The 17,015-nt window shown below is 35.7% G+C and overlaps 1 protein-coding gene across 1 annotated transcript; it reads left to right on the forward strand.

The window, feature by feature from the left end:
• Positions 1-1,922: 1,922 nt before the first annotated feature.
• Positions 1,923-6,315, forward strand: LOC104216569 (cytochrome P450 98A2-like). The gene is made up of 3 exons (XM_009766650.2): positions 1,923-2,550; positions 4,423-4,820; positions 5,472-6,315. The coding sequence occupies exons 1-3, from the start codon at positions 2,031-2,033 to the stop codon at positions 6,114-6,116; spliced, it is 1,563 nt and encodes a 520-aa protein (XP_009764952.1). The 5' UTR covers positions 1,923-2,030; the 3' UTR covers positions 6,117-6,315.
• The last annotated feature ends 10,700 nt before the right edge of the window (positions 6,316-17,015 follow it).

The following is a 17,015-nucleotide window of genomic DNA, read 5'->3' on the forward strand; positions in this document are numbered from 1 at the left end:
GTGTTAAGTAAGAATTTGAATTTATGATTATTTGGCTTTTAATTTGTCAAATTAGCTAAGCTTTATTTTCTGAACAATAAGAGTATGTTTTTTCAAAAGTTTTAATGATAGAGAAGATGCCACTTGGGTGGAGAGTGTCCAGATATATAATAGAGATGTCTCATTTCCCATATTTAATACATACAATTAATTACTACATACATTTGCAGCATCCATCATCTCTATTTCTCTACAGAAATTAATGCGACACATAGGAACACCTTGTAGGATTTTGTAAATATGTTTAAGGTTATATATATATATATATATATATTTATATTTATATTTATATGTGTGTGTGTGACTTTACTTTATTATGTTTATAGATCTGTTTGTTTTCATATTATTTTAATTAAAAAAAATATGTTGTCGTAATATCTAATCAAAATTTAATTCCCTTCATTTATACTTATTAGTTGAAGACAATAAAATCATTTGAGTATTAATTAGATTAGCAATAGTATGTGATTTTCCTTTGAAAAGTAATGTGGTTTTGTGGCTGAGACTAATTCGCTTTTCAGATTCATTAGACCTAGTTCCTGTTCACTCATGTTCTTCTTAATTGTGCTTATACTATCTTTAATATTACTAAAATCTTACACCTAACCTCCCGTTTTTGGATCTAGGCGCATGTTTAATTAATAAAATAGTAAAATCCGTAGGAGAGTTCTATACTTCCAATTTTGTGTAAATTTAGAGAAATAAAAGTATAAACTCTGGTAAGTGCCCTGCTTTGTGTGAGAAAATTACTTGAAAATATTTTAATTTACTTGATAAATAGGTCGCCCTAAAGTTACACGTGTTATTTCTATTCTTATTTTTTGTCCAGTAAACTATATGCTACGTCTCTACATCAACACCACTTATTGATTAATAACCTATTTCTAGTCCGAGGCTCACCAGTCACAACTTGTTCTCACTAAATTTACAAAAAAAAAAAAAAAAGAACCATAAGATATTTTAAGCTTTTCGAAAACGGTAAAATATAAAAGTAAATGACTATGAGTATTTTATCTATTTGAGTATCAATTTTTAATTGTTAATTTTATAACAATATAAATATTATGTATGTTCAAGATCATAAATTTAAAACTTTTAGTTTTAAATTCTGTACGCAGCGTAACTTCTTCTGAATTGGAATAAGAAAGAACTCATAACCATTACTTATGAACAACTCTTCTCAACCTGAGACACACCTGCTCTTACTAATAGGGACGGAGCTAGAGATTAAGGCGCGGTTCCGACGAATTCAGTAACTTTAGTCCATACTCTATGTTTGTTGTAAGAAATTCATTTAATATGTTTAAATTATTACTTTAGAATTCAATAACTTAAAAGGGTTAGAATCCTGAACTCAAAACTTCAGATTCTGACTCCGCCTCTACTTACTAAAAGTCTAGTCTCTCTCACGTCTAATTTCGATCTCTAATTAACTAAGTTACAAAATCGGTTGAAAGAGAGGTATCTAGAAAACTTCTGTCTTAGGAACTTGACTCGAAAGGAAAAGATCGGATTATAAGAGATCTTACTTTTGACAATTAAATTTAATTTTTATATTCAGATTAGAACTAGACTTAAACATATTCATGTCAAATGAACTTGAATAAATATCACAATATGTTCAAAACCAAAACAAATTGCTTAATGTTTTTTCAACTTTCATGCCCAATCATTATTCATGTAAAAAAAAAAAAATTAAACTGATGAAGTTTATTACTTCGGTATTCGAAGACAAACAGAAAATAAAAATGTTGGTCTAAATTTGGCCACGTTGCAAATGGTACTACGTATTCCGAACACTATATTGGCAAATGTACTATCAGAGATTCACAATGTACATTATTACAGCTTCACTTCAATCCCAACTACCTCTTCTTCGAACTTCACCTACCAAGTACCAACCACCCCCCCCCCCCCCAAAAAAAAAAAAAAAAAAAAAAAAGCAAAAGCAGCCCTTGAACTCCATATTTATATATAAATCACTAATTTTCATGTACTCTCATAGGTCAAAAGTTTCAACCAAAATCATGGCTCTATCTTTCATATTCATATCCATAACCCTAATTTTTCTAGTTCATAAACTCTACCACCGTCTTAGATTCAAACTACCACCAGGTCCGCGGCCGTTACCGGTGGTCGGAAACCTCTACGACATAAAACCGGTGAGATTCCGGTGCTTTGCCGATTGGGCCAAAACTTACGGTCCGATTTTCTCAGTATACTTTGGGTCACAGTTAAATGTTGTGGTAACAACAGCTGAATTAGCTAAAGAAGTATTGAAAGAAAATGACCAGAATTTAGCAGATAGATTTAGGACTAGACCTGCAAATAATTTGAGCAGAAATGGGATGGATTTGATTTGGGCTGATTATGGGCCTCATTATGTGAAAGTAAGGAAGCTCTGTAATCTTGAGCTTTTTACTCCTAAAAGACTTGAAGCTCTTAGACCTATTAGAGAAGATGAAGTTACTGCTATGGTTGAAAACATTTTCAAGGATTGTACTAAGCCTGGTATGTTATTTTCCTTCCTTCTTTATTATTTTCTAGAGTTAATTTATTTAGTACAAGAAGGAGTCTTGAGCTAACCGGTGAAGTTGCACGTGACTTCCGGGTTCAAACCGTGGACTCTTATAGATCGGTATTGGATCCCGTACATAGTGTGAGCTTAAGGCTATCTTTTCAAACCGTGGACACTATGTATTGGATCCCGTACATAGTGTGAGCTTAAGGCTATCTTTTTAATTTATTTAGTTCAAACTTATTCGTACTCAATATTTATATTAAATTATATTAATTTATTATATTTAAATTATATATTTATATAAAAATATTATATTAACTATAGATTAGTGATACGAGTATATAACAATGTCAATGTATTTTTTGACTTGACGTAAATATAAGTTTTTACCGGTTTATTTTATACAATTTTGGAGCAAGATTTGCCAAAATTAAGTAATTTTGTAGATCAAAATTACGTATTTTTATTTGGTCACTCCTCGAATTGAGATCTAATTAACTCCGCAATTTGTGGTGGGAAAGTTTTTTCTTTATATATATTTTTTATTTTTTTTATTTTAGTGGGGATCAATTCAAAATATTTGTGGAAGATGCAATAAGAGCCATCACGTGACTTTGACCTTATGGGCATACGAACTTCCACGTGATTTCGGCTGCCAGTTTATGAATATTGACTTTTCTATAGATGGAAATAGAATATACCCCTTTTCAATAAATTAATCTAAATTTTTTGTTGCATTTTAGAGATGAGTGCTGTTATAGATAACATATATTATAACATAACCTGAAAATTGGTTCAGGAAAAGCTTGACTTTTATAATGAAGTGTTGTTTATAGGAATCTTCTTTGTAGTATTAAATTATCATTGGGTCCTCCCTCGTGGGGATTGGGGTAGGTGAGTTTGCCTGTAGATCTCTAAAAGGTTTGGTAGGAGAAAGTATTCGTCACATAGTTATTTCTTGTTTGTCCTTTATTTTTGTGACAGCTCAGCTTCCACATAGTAGACAATAAAATATTAAATTGCTTTCAAATCACTATTTTTAAAATGTTCACATAAAAGGAGTAATGAAAAACAAAACAAAGTTGAGGATATAGAAAATTTTGGGGTATTACAATATTACATTTTTACACTTTTTTTGATGGGTAAATAATATATTATATAAATATATTATATTTTTACACTTGTACTCCCTATGATGATTTTCTTGAAGGTAGAGTCTTATTGGGACGCAATTCTAACCCAAATTACACATGAAACATTGGATTATTATGTAGAAAAATTAAAGGCTAAGGTCCACAAAGGGCCATTCATTAATTAAAGAAAGATGGTGGAGTAGGTGAATCTTTCTGAAACTATGTCATACCAAATACTAATATTTTATTTTTTCTTTAGAAAACTTTATAGTTTAATGTCAGTGTCTACTTGAATAAATTTATGTTTTAATTATAATACGCTAACTACTTCTATTTTTCAAAAACAACAACATAGCCAGGGTATTCCGACAAACAATATAAGGTTTGGGGAGGGTAGTATGTAGACCTTACACCTAAGAGATAGAGAGGCTGTTTATGATAGACCCTCGGCTCAAGAAAAGATGTTATAAGTAGCTAATGAGAATAAAGACGTTAATTCATCTAAGTTTTGCAAGAGTGAAGGTTTTTTTAGAATGAAAGTAAGTAATACTCTTGAAGTATTAAACTATTGAGATACAAGTAGGGCAACCTGGTGCACTAAGCTCCCGCTATGCGCGGGGTCGGAAAATTATTGAAATACAAGTCATAGTAGTTAATTACCAACATAGTGCAACTCAACATGGAACAATGTCATCTATTCTTGTGCTAATAATGCTTACTAATCTGCAGATAACACAGGTAAAAGCTTGTTGATAAGAGAGTACTTAGGATCAGTAGCATTCAACAACATTACAAGGTTAACATTTGGGAAAAGGTTCATGAACTCAAAAGGTGAGATTGATGAGCAAGGTCAAGAATTCAAGGGTATTGTCTCTAATGGCATCAAAATTGGCGGAAAACTTCCCTTGGCAGAGTATGTTCCATGGCTCCGTTGGTTTTTCACAATGGAAAACGAGGCACTCGTGAAGCACTCTGCACGTAGAGACCGGTTAACAAGAATGATCATGGATGAACACACACTGGCTCGCAAGAAAACTGGTGATACTAAGCAGCATTTTGTCGATGCATTGCTTACTCTTCAGAAGCAGTATGATCTTAGTGATGACACTGTTATTGGCCTCCTCTGGGTAAGTAAAAAACTCATAGTTTCTATATGTACAAGTCAGTGTCTCTATCTTGCAAAAGAACTAATGTTTCATCCTATAGATTCAAGATCTTAGCTCAATTGGCATAAAAATTATAATTGGGGCTATAACTTAGTTTTGGATAGAGACGATACAAGTACATTGATGCGTGTGTGACATTGTGAAGAACGAACCATCTTTTGACAATGTGTCTGCGACATGATAAAGAACAAACAATTTGAAAATGTTGATATGCGTATGAACAAGGATAGAACTATGCAAGTACATTAATCTGTCTGTGACATGATAAAGAAAGAACCATTTTTGACATTAAAACTATCACTTTGTGACATCAGAAACAACTCGGTATACATATATTCATTCTCAAATTGTTCAATAATATATATTGAGTTAGCCCCTGGATTTGAGTATGTTAGGATGTTGGGTACGATGATTCATATTGATGTTGACGAGGTCTGAATTGTCCAAACTTTTATTCTCTTGAAAATTAACTAAAGAAGAACTTTGGAAGTGACTAACGACATTGAGAATATAGGGCTCAATGAACTGTATAGCATTTAGCTTTGCATGACTTTGGAAATAGTATCAATCACTCTCATTCATATTAAAATGTTTGCGAATGAAATTGTGCAGGATATGATTACAGCAGGAATGGACACAACAACCATAACAGTGGAATGGGCAATGGCAGAACTAGTTAAGAACCCAAGAGTGCAACTAAAAGCTCAAGAGGAGCTTGACAGGGTAATCGGAACGGATCGAATCATGTCAGAAACCGATTTCTCTAAACTTCCTTACCTACAATGTGTAGCCAAAGAGGCTCTAAGGTTGCACCCTCCAACTCCTCTAATGCTTCCTCATAAGGCCAGTGCCAGTGTCAAAATTGGTGGTTATGACATTCCTAAGGGGTCCATCGTGCACGTGAACGTTTGGGCTGTCGCTCGTGACCCAGCCGTGTGGAAGAACCCGTTGGAGTTCAGACCAGAGCGCTTCCTTGAGGAAGACGTTGACATGAAGGGTCACGACTATCGGTTATTGCCCTTTGGTGCAGGAAGGCGTGTTTGCCCCGGTGCACAACTTGCTATCAACTTGGTCACATCTATGTTGGGTCATTTGTTGCATCATTTTACATGGGCTCCGGCCCCGGGGGTTAACCCGGAGGATATTGACTTGGAGGAGAGCCCTGGAACAGTAACTTACATGAAAAATCCAATACAAGCTATTCCAACTCCAAGATTGCCTGCACACTTGTATGGACGTGTGCCAGTGGATATGTAAAACATTTTGTTCTTTCCCTTTTTGGTTATATGATGAGATTGCAAAAGCATTTTGGATATTTAGTGTTTTGAGTTAGGTTTGTGTCAAATTTATATCAGAAGCTATTGTAGCGTTGGCTATATTCCTGCAATGATCAGAAGACGGTGTGCTGTTTTAAGTATTTTTAATGCACGTTTATTTTTCTGTTTTCTTTTCTTAATTTCATTGCCCAACCATTCCTCCATCTCTACTGCTCCTTAGATTTCTGTAGCGATCCTAAACTAAGTTGAAGACTATCAAACCTGTTTGAAGATGGAGCTCACTGAATGGGCACGTTACATTACTGCTTATAGAATGATATGTATACTCTCTTTTCATTTTTCTCTTTGTTCTTATTCTTCATGATTATAGCAAGAAAAGATTATTGAAAGGATGTTGTACCCTTCAGCTAGTTGGAGTTGCATGTGTTTGACAGTTTTTGGTGCAAAATCAGATTATAATACGGTAAAATAATATATCAGTCACACTCTATCTTCACAAGGTAGGGGTAAGGTCTTAATAAACACTATTCTCCCCAGATTCTACTCCTGAGATTATACAGGGTTGGGTATGTTGACGTTGTCCACTTAAATGGATTGCAAAATGAACTAAACTCCAGTGATGGATTCTATTTTTCCTTTTCTTTTTTGTCAGGGTGGTGTAAATTTTATGCAACAGTACTTCGCATTTCATTATGCGACATGCTTTCTTTTCCTTTGCCGACGTTTTTCTCCTCATTACCGGGCTCTTACATTGTATACTTAAGGGTGTCAAATGGGCGAGTTGGATTGAATTATGGTCAAAATAGCACGGGCTAGCTAGTTTTCGGACTGACCATTCAAAAATAACCAGCATTTACCAAGTCATTGAAAAATAGCCACTATTTTGCTGCAACAGAGACTGGTCCAGCATAATATATTGAAGTTCGGTGCACCTGTGTATGAACTTCCAACATATTATGCTGGACCGATATACTTTGCTGGCTCCAATATAATATACTGGAGTTCCAGTATATTATACTGGAGTTCCAGTATATTATGCTGGAGTATTTTTTGGATTTTGAATAATGTTTCGTTCAGATTTATCTTTACATGAAAAATGGCTAAATTTCGATGACTTTTGAAACTGTGACTATTTTTGAATGACCACTTGTAAATCTGGCTATTTTTGAATTTCTCCCTTGATTTTGGGCATGTCAAATGAGTTGATTCAATAAATGGGCGGGTTATTAACCCGTCCAAAAGTTACTTGGGCTGAGATGAGTTGATGTGCTAAAATATGGGTCATAATCAAACCAGTCCAACTCTTACCAAACTTGAATTAATATGTGTTGTTTTCTTATGAATTGTTTAATTATCAAATAGGACTTTTTCCTTTTGTTAGGGGTCATGTAGACCACATCAAACAAAAAAAAAATTAAAAATATTTTAGCAAAGTTACTCATTGATCAATTTGAGCTAAAAATCAACTTAACTTTGGATGGGTTGATATGAACTGGGTCAAGATGGTAGAAATGACACAAAATAGCCACTTTAAAGGGCTGCTATTTAAGATTAGTCAATGCGTCCTGAATTTCAGTTTTTCAGTCCAAATTTTGGGACAAAAATGTCTTGAATTATCCTGAAGTTAAGATTTTTAGTTTAAAATTTAAGGGAAAAATAAGTAATGACTAATCTCTAAATATCATATCTGAGAATGGCTATCTGTGCACTTGCCCCGTCAAAATAAATTGAGTTCAATAAATGGGTGGATCAATGACCGACCGAACCTTGAACGATTTGGGCGGGTTAAATGGGTATGATCTCCCACTATAATAATGACGGGTTAAGTTGGTGTTTTCACTTTTGTTGTTTCAGTCAAGTGATAGGCTCATTTGGGTCCAAATGAAACAAAGAATGGACTTGGTCCAGTCCCATAACACTTTTTGTTAAAATAGCACAAGATAGCTAGTTTTCGGATTGGTCATTCAAAAATAGCCAGCGTTTATAAAATTATTAAAAAATAGCCACTCTTTTATTGTAACAGGGATCGGTCCAACATAATATATTAGAGATCGGTGCACCTGTGTATGAACTTCCAGCATATTATGCCGGAATTCCATCATGCGAAAAGTTCTAGCATAATATACTGGAAATTAGAGCATATGTGTAAGAATTTCCAGCATATTATACTGGACCAGTATATTATACTGGAACTCCAGTATATTATGCTGGAGTATTTTTAGGATTTTGAATAGTATTTTTGTTCAGATTTATCTTTACATGAAAAATGGTTAAATATCGATTACTTTTAAAACTGTGACTATTTTTGAGTGACCACTTGTAAATCTGGCTATTTTTGAATTTCTCCCACTCTTATTCTAACCCAAATGTTTGGTGCTTTTAGCTCATGGGCCGATCACTGATCCACTCCATTTAGGTGAGTTTGACTCGGGTGAAATTAAAAAATAGTCAGATTTACAAGTGGTAATTCAAAAATAGCCACAAGTTCAAAAATAATGAAATTTAGCCATTTTTTATGTAAAGATAAATCTGAACGAAAACACTGTTCAAAATCCGGAAAATATTCCAGCATAATATACTGGAGTACAAATTTTTTACATGTGAACTTCCAGCATAATATACTAGTCCAGCATAATATGCTGGAAGTCCATACACAGGTGCTCCAATCTCCAGTATATTATGTTGGAACTTTCCGTGTGATGGAGTTCCAGCAAAATATGCTGTAAATTCATACATTGGTGCACCAATATCCAGTATATTATGCTGGAACTTTTCATGTTGCAGCAAAATAATGGCTATTTTTAATGACTTTGCAAACGTTAGCTATTTTTCAATTACCAGTCCGAAAACTGGCTAGCCCGTGCTGTTTTCACATTTAACTCTGCAAAGTAATATGAGCTTTTGACAAAGTTAGCTGCTCGACAAAAACTATAAACAACCGCCTAGTCCACAATTACACATTACAACTTGTAGCCAAAAATAAATAAATTATGTTAACCACTGTGCCGCCCCGAGCCTCCGGTTTCTTATACAAAATTATAATTTACTGTTAAGATAATTTCAGAGATTGACATCCCTTATACTAGTTTTTAATATTACGTTTACTTTATTTATTTTAAATTTTTGTGTAATAATTCTTTTTAACTTATTTTTAGTAATGTAGATAAATAGGAGTATAAGATAAATGTGCCCTTTTCTATATTAAACTCTTGCAATTGATAAATTCTATCAAACTAACGTATTTAACAAATTCTTTAAGGATAACAACATAGTAACGGTCCAATCTATCAATAATATCTGCCACCCACCTACGACCACCCCGCCACCAAGAAAAGAGGAGAAAACAAACCCAACAAACAAAAACATAAATTTATGGAACATAAAGATCAGAACTCTTGAATCTTTTTCTAGATAAGGGAGATAATTTATATGTATAATTATATAAAATAGACTGTCACTATACAATTTATATACAATAGACTGTCACTATACAAAATAGACGGTTACTATATAAAAATATACAAAATAGATGGTCACTATATAAACATATACAAAATAAACTGTCACTATACAAATCATATACAAAATAGACTGTTAATATACAAAAATATACTCCACTAAATAGACTGTCACTATACAATTTATATACAATAGACTATTATTATACAAAATATATACAAAATAGACGGTCACTATATAAAAATTTACTAAATAGACTGTCACTATACAAAAAATATACAAAATAGATTGTCACTATACAAAAAAATACAAAATAGACTATCACTGTACAAAAAATATAAAAAATAAATATTTTGGGCTATTAGATATAATATGTTTGGGCCGGAGAGACATTTCGTGTCAATAGAGAAAAACATAGGCTATTAAAATTTTGAGGGGCTATGGAGGGTCATTTTCTCAAGTAATAATTGCTAGATATGGCTAATTGAATAAAATCCCGGGGGATAGCTTAAAGAGATTAGGATAGTTACGTAAACCAAATGACCGTAATTGACGTATGATGTGCGTATTTTACAAATTTTTATCATTTGAACCATGACTAGTATGTATATTTTCACAATAATTTAGCATATTCTCCCAAATATGAGTGTGTAATTTCTTGTCAATTGCTATTTGCTACCGAGTCATATGACATCTAGTAGAATTTATGCCTAGTCTAATAAGGCACCCCTATCTCAACGTGATGGATCCAAAAGTGTAGCTAGGATTATAATTTATTGGTTCTAGATTTTATAATGATGATTTCAAGTATTAATAATTGGATTTTAAAATTAATATTTGTGCATATTTAATGAATTTTCAAAACAAATACTGTATACGGTCGAAATTAGGTATGCCCGATTTCATAGGCTCGACGAGTCGCTTCAAGCCCGAGTTCAGGATGGGTCGACTTCGAGCCCGATGGACCAAGCTCGAGCCCGATGACAGAATACAAGACTCGAGGATCGAAGTACGCATAGGTACCGAAGCCGAGTATGACCAACCCCGAGATGACGTCGTTATGGATTTGTAACAGAAAGAGCAAGATTTCCGCCACGTCTCCAATATCATGGGTAAATTCCGGAATAGATTTGTACGAGCCAGTACGAATCCGTACTAGGCGGTTAGACAGCTATCCCAATAAAGATTCCTTACTATAAATAGAAATGTACCTTATTTAGGGTTCCCCTGCTATATAAAGGGGACCTCAATCATTTGTTAACATCATGAATCATTGGCAAAAGAATATACTCTCTTACTTTCTTGCTCATTATTCATCAGAATTGTCTCTTAACTTTAATATTTTTATTGTACTGTTCTTGTGAATCTACTTCGAGGCCATCGCAACTCGAGATCGATATTAGCTTAAACACTGGTTTGATTCTGCTTACTTCCTTAATTTATATGTTTGGTTTTTTGGTTATGAATTAGTATTGAACTAAATCACATATCTTTAAAACCATAAACAAGTTTAATTGTTACTTGTATTTTCGAGGTAAACAGTTTGGCGCCCACTGTGGGGCTAAAGATAATAGTGGTTATTTCAGTATTAATTTTGATAACACACGTTATTTTCACACTTATTTTTGTCAAGAACTTTTGTTCTCACGATAAAACATGTCAAACTCACAAAACACACCCGTACGAGGCGATGATGGTCTTGGATTTCATGGGAAAAACAATAATGTGGTTGCTTCGGGAGCCAGTGTACCACCGATTAACCCTGGCGAAGTGCCAAATGTGGAACCAATCGATGTTAGTTCATACATTGCTTTGAATACGGATTTAAGCGCAGACCCCGAAGGAAGTGTACGTAGGAAAGTCCGATCTAGTGGCCAAGAAACACAAGGTATAAGAGATGGAGGAGTTAGCCTCCAAGTAATATTCGAAATGTTACAAGCTCAACAGATTGCTATCACTCAGCTTCAAAGTCAGCATAAAACTCAAAGTGTGGTCGAACCGGAAGTCACTCACTGAACTGAACCAGTGCCAGAGAGATCGAACGGTAATTGCTCGGGGGCTGATCCCACGATTATGAGGATGCTTGAGGAACTCACCAAGAGAATTGAGTCGGGGGAGAAAAAGATCGAGGATAATGACAGAAAGTGGAGACTTATAACTCCCGTGTTGATCAAATACCGGGGGCACCCCGGTCTTAAAATGTTTGGATGCCAAAAAATTCGGACAAAAGCCATTCTCTCCGAGTGCGGCTCCGAAGCCCATTCCTAAAAAGTTTTATATGCCCGATATACCTAAATACAACAGGACGAGCGATCCTAATCAACACATTACCTCATACACTTGCGGGATTAAAGGAAACGACTTAAATGATGATGAGATCAAGTCGGTTTTGTTGAAAACATTTGGGGAAACTTTGTCAAAAGGAGCAATGATTTGGTACCACAACTTGACACCGAATTTTATCAATTCGTTTGCTATGTTAGCAGACGCCTTCGTGAAAGCACATGCCGGGTCCATAAAGGTTGCGACAAGGAAATCAGACGTTTTTAAGATAAGATAGAGGAATGACGAGATGCTAAGGGAGTTCCTATCCCACTTTCAAATGGAGCGAATGGAATTACCACCAGTCTCGGATGATTGCGCCGTGCAAGCTTTTACACAGGGGTGGAATGAGCGGAGTTTGATCGTGTCACGACAGTTGAAGCAAAATCTGATCGAGTATCCAACTGTGACTTGGGCAGATGTACATAATCGTTATCAGTCGAAGATCAGGGTCGAGGACGACCAGCTGGGAGCCCTCTCGGGCTCAATTCATCCAAATAGATTGGCAGTTAAGTCCCCGAGGGATACAGATAGGGAACCAAGATCAAATAGGGAACGATATCAACCATAAGTCGGAGATCGAAGAAACAACGGTTCGGGGCGCAGTCCTCCTCAGAATGATCGAAGAAACGATCGAGGACAAAATTGTTGGGGACTTAAGAGTAAGAATGGTTTTGATAAACATACCGATCCTGCAGAAGCGCCTCGATTGTCGGAGTATAATTTTAGTATTGATGCATCGGGGGTCGTATCGGCTATTGGAAGAATCAAAGACACCAAGTGTGTCACGACCCAAAATCCACTACTCGTGATGGCACCTAACCCAACCCGCTATGTAAGCCAACTAATAACTATCCAATTTCAATAACGTTAAAAAGTCAATTAAACAGAATAAATTATCTCGATCTATTACATTTCTCAAGGAGTGGTAGTACAAATCTTGAGCATCTAAGAGTAGAGATTTCAAAACTGATAGGAAACAAATACATCTTCTATTTGAAAAGTACATAATCAGAGTTATATAATGTAAGGCTAACGTGAACAAGAGGCAACTATAGCAGGAATGCAGGTACGCCTTCAAATCCAGCAACCATCGAACGTAGCAACATCAGCATCTGGGATCTGCACGCAATGTGCAGGAAGTGTAATATGAGTACAACCTACCCCATGTACACAAAAAGTAACAAACCGAACCTTAGGTTGAAAGCAGTGACATGCTAGAACATAGGTCGGGTCCAACACAAATATCTAACAGCAGTTCGTACAACGTAGAGCAAATAAACAAGGAAATACTCTCTGAGGTAAAAATGTTCAACTTTTACACAGTTTTCCGAAAATAGTTTTGCTTTTCAATAATAATAGTGAAAAACCCAAATCCTTTATCGAAATCATCAAAATATCATGAGATAGTTTGAAAATAGTAATTTTTCCTGAAAAATCCTTTCCACAATAGGTAAACATGTTTCATTTCCTTTCCAAATAACAAGTGTGAAATACCACTCTATGCCTGTATACCAATGTGTAAAAGTCATGAATGATATGATATTGTACATCATAAGGAAAAATACGTCTCTATGCATGTATTCCATATATGCATGTCAATGCCATGTATCTAAGAGATGAATCATGTACTCACACTCTCAGAGTACTCAACCTCACTGTATTACACTTTCCACTCATCATACTCAACCACTCGGTACTGTATATGGCCTATACGGTCTAGGGAAGATCCATCCCAGAATATATATACATCACTGACCATCAGTCACTCAGTACCGAGGAAGGCCAATCCATCCCCATGGAGAAGATCCATCTCCAGGTGTATAAATGCTTCAGACAAGATCTATTTCTAGGGAAGATCCATCCCTCAAAATAATCAACCGCGCCCACTATGGGTGTGTAGACTCCGGAGGGGCTCCTACGTCCCAAGCTCTATAACAATCCAATCATGGCATAAATCAATCAATCCCTCAGCCTTACTTAATAATCAATAAAACATGCTGCGGCGTGCAGCCCGATCCCACAGGCTCTCGGCCTTACTCAGTCATCAATCTCTTTAGTCTCACCCACGGCTCACAATGTCATGAAAACTAACCCGAAACAATGATATGATGTATTAATAAGTAACAACTAAGACTGGGATATGATATGAATGCATGAATGTGACTGAGTACGAAATATCAATGAATTCAATGAGATGATAACAAGAAACGACCACTATGGATCCCAACAATATCAGCATAAAGCCTAAACATGATATCTAGTATGATGTACAACTCAATTACTTTATCACATAGTGAAAAACACAATTATCAACAAAGTGGGTCACTAAACAGTGCCCTAGAGACAACAGATTCACAACTCACAGGGTGCACGCCCACATGCCCGTAACCTAGCATGTGCGTCACCTCAATATCAATCACATAGCACGTAATTTGGGATTTTATACCCTAACACTAAGTTTAGAAGAGTTACTCATCTTAAACAAGTCAATTCTAACACCGAGCAAGCCAAGCGGATCTCCAAGAATGTCATCACGTGCGTTCCACCTTCGAACAGCTCGAAACTAATAAAAAAACTCAAATACATCAAACAATGCTAAAGGAACCAATCCCTAATCGAAAAAGGTCGAATATTTAATCAAAAGCCAAAAATCGACCAAAACGCCCAACCCAAGCCCGCGCCTCAGAACCCAACAAAACTCGTAAAATCCGTCAACCCATTTAATTACGAGTTCAACCATACTAGTTTTACTCAAATTCGACTCCGAATCGTATTCAAAACTTAAAAATTCATATTATGAAACTTTAGGCCAAAACCCCCAATTTCTTCTTTAAAATTCATCAACCAAAAGCTAAAATCGAAGATAGATTCACGAAATATAACCAAAATCGAGTAGAGAACACTTACCCCAATTTATATGCTGAAAATCGCCTCGAAAATTGCCCAATTTCGTGCTCCCCAACTCAAAATCTGTTAAATGCACAAAACTCTCGGTTTACCACTGTTCTGCCTCGTTTCTTATGCCAAAAGATCTCAAAATTTACTTTTAATGCCTCCAATGGATTCCTTATGAAGTTCTAGTCAAGTTAGGCTCTTGAATCGCTCCATTTGACCTTATATTGAAGAAAATATGTTGGTTTCAATATTTCGAAATAGTGTAGATTTTTAAATACGCTGTTAGTGGCAATTCCGTAATTTATCTGAAAAATCTAGCAACCCAATTCTTAGTAAAATGACCATAAAATCCTCATACGATGTCCAAATTTGACGATTCTTTTTGCTATGGCTCCATAATTACGATACGGATCTAACGCTTCAATCAAAACATAAATCAAAGCTCATTTGTTCAATATGGTACCATTTATGCTTGAAGAAACGACGTTGAAACATAAGAAAAACGAGTGCAACACAACCCAAACCTATCCGAAACTCACCCGAGCCCCTCGGGACCCCATTGAAACATACCGAAAAGTTTCATATCATAATACGGACCTACTCAAGGCCTCAAAACACACATAACAATATCAAAACGACGAAACACACCTCACATCAAACTTAATGAACTTTCAAACTTTCGGCTTCCAATAACTCATGCCGAAACATATCAAATCAACTCGTAATGAACTCAAATTTTGCACACAAGTCTTAATAAATCATACGGAGCTACTCGTGCCCCTAAACTACTGAGCAAAGTGCAAATGCTCAAAACAATCGGTCGGGTCTTACATCCTCCCCTACTTAAACATACGTTCATCCTCGAACGTGCCAAGATTCCAAAAGCCATCAAATTGTCATATAACTTCACTATGCACATACCTGGGGGTGATCCCATGTCACCCTATCCCATATAGGTCTGATAACACAACATGACTGAAATATCTTAATCCAACCTAGCCCATAAGCCTTAGAACCAAATTTTTCACATCCAAAATTTTCCATAAAATCAGAACCTCGCATCTACACACTGTATAAGTCTTAACAAGCTGCATTAAGCCATATCTGTAACTCAAGATGAAATCACACGATGTACCACATAACTCAAACACTCATAACGATAATTTATAATCATAGTAGCTGCTCAAAACAATCCAATTTCGGTAATAAACCTCTTATAAGACAGAGCCTCGTTCTAACACCTTCCTATACTGCCAACGAAGAAAGAAACACACAGAAACTCATAACCATTCATCAGATCAACAAGTGGTGGAACTCCTTCTCCTTTGATAGGAACTATAACAAATTTCTAAGCCGATCATCATTAATATCCTTCCAAATATACCGCAATCTAATCCGATAGCACCCATTCTTGGTACGATGACCTCATCCCACATAACATAATCACTCTAGTGACATGACACATTAATACAGCTTAAAGCCACAACTCGTGCAAACCATACACCAAATAACAACATTCCAAATGTACTCAATCCTGAAAATGCCTCAAATGAGAGGACTATCCTGCCAGCTTAACAAGTACCATCACAACACCATGCTAAGAGACTAGCACACGCCGTAGAACCAAAACACACGAATCCGACACCAAGGATCATATCTTATCATAACTTCACTGCAATGTGTGACCTTATCCAAACGCGATCCATTTTATATTCCTCGAGTTGTCTTGCTCAAAATCAATAACCACACAAAATTTGACATCAAGTACCAAAAGTGCATTACAATAACCACGGAGAGCAAATAACAAAATACCACGATGCAGAAAGGACATAGCCAACGTGCAATCAGTCATGCAATACCCAAATACTCATCTTGCTTATTTTTTCCGCTATAAAGCCTAAATAGAACCGCACCATATGTGCATATAACCAACGAATCACAACTCCTCATAATATAGAAGGGTAACTCACAGATCATTTCAGAACATGAACAAGCTCAACAATAACTAAATGGCACGCTCCTCAATGATAGCAGTTCAAAGTCAACAAATCCAACTCGATGCGGAACACACATCCATATTGGGCTTATCAATGAACTCCAAATCAGATCTGGTCACCTACAATAGATAAATAACCCCCCGAAAGTCCACAATGACTGAATCATAACATATACTATCACATGGCTAGCTTCGGCCACACTT

The sequence above is a fragment of the Nicotiana sylvestris genome, chromosome 12 (assembly GCF_000393655.2).
Source record: "Nicotiana sylvestris chromosome 12, ASM39365v2, whole genome shotgun sequence".
Classification (NCBI taxonomy): Eukaryota; Viridiplantae; Streptophyta; class Magnoliopsida; order Solanales; family Solanaceae; genus Nicotiana; species Nicotiana sylvestris.

Excerpts from the sequence above, each read along its gene's own strand:
- LOC104216569 (XM_009766650.2), top strand. The coding sequence starts at position 2,031 with ATGTACTCTCATAGGTCAAAAGTTTCAACCAAAATCATGGCTCTATCT. Across the intron at positions 2,551-4,422 it reads CAAGGATTGTACTAAGCCTG|ATAACACAGGTAAAAGCTTG; the intron begins GTATGTTATTTT and ends ACTAATCTGCAG. Across the intron at positions 4,821-5,471 it reads CTGTTATTGGCCTCCTCTGG|GATATGATTACAGCAGGAAT; the intron begins GTAAGTAAAAAA and ends GAAATTGTGCAG.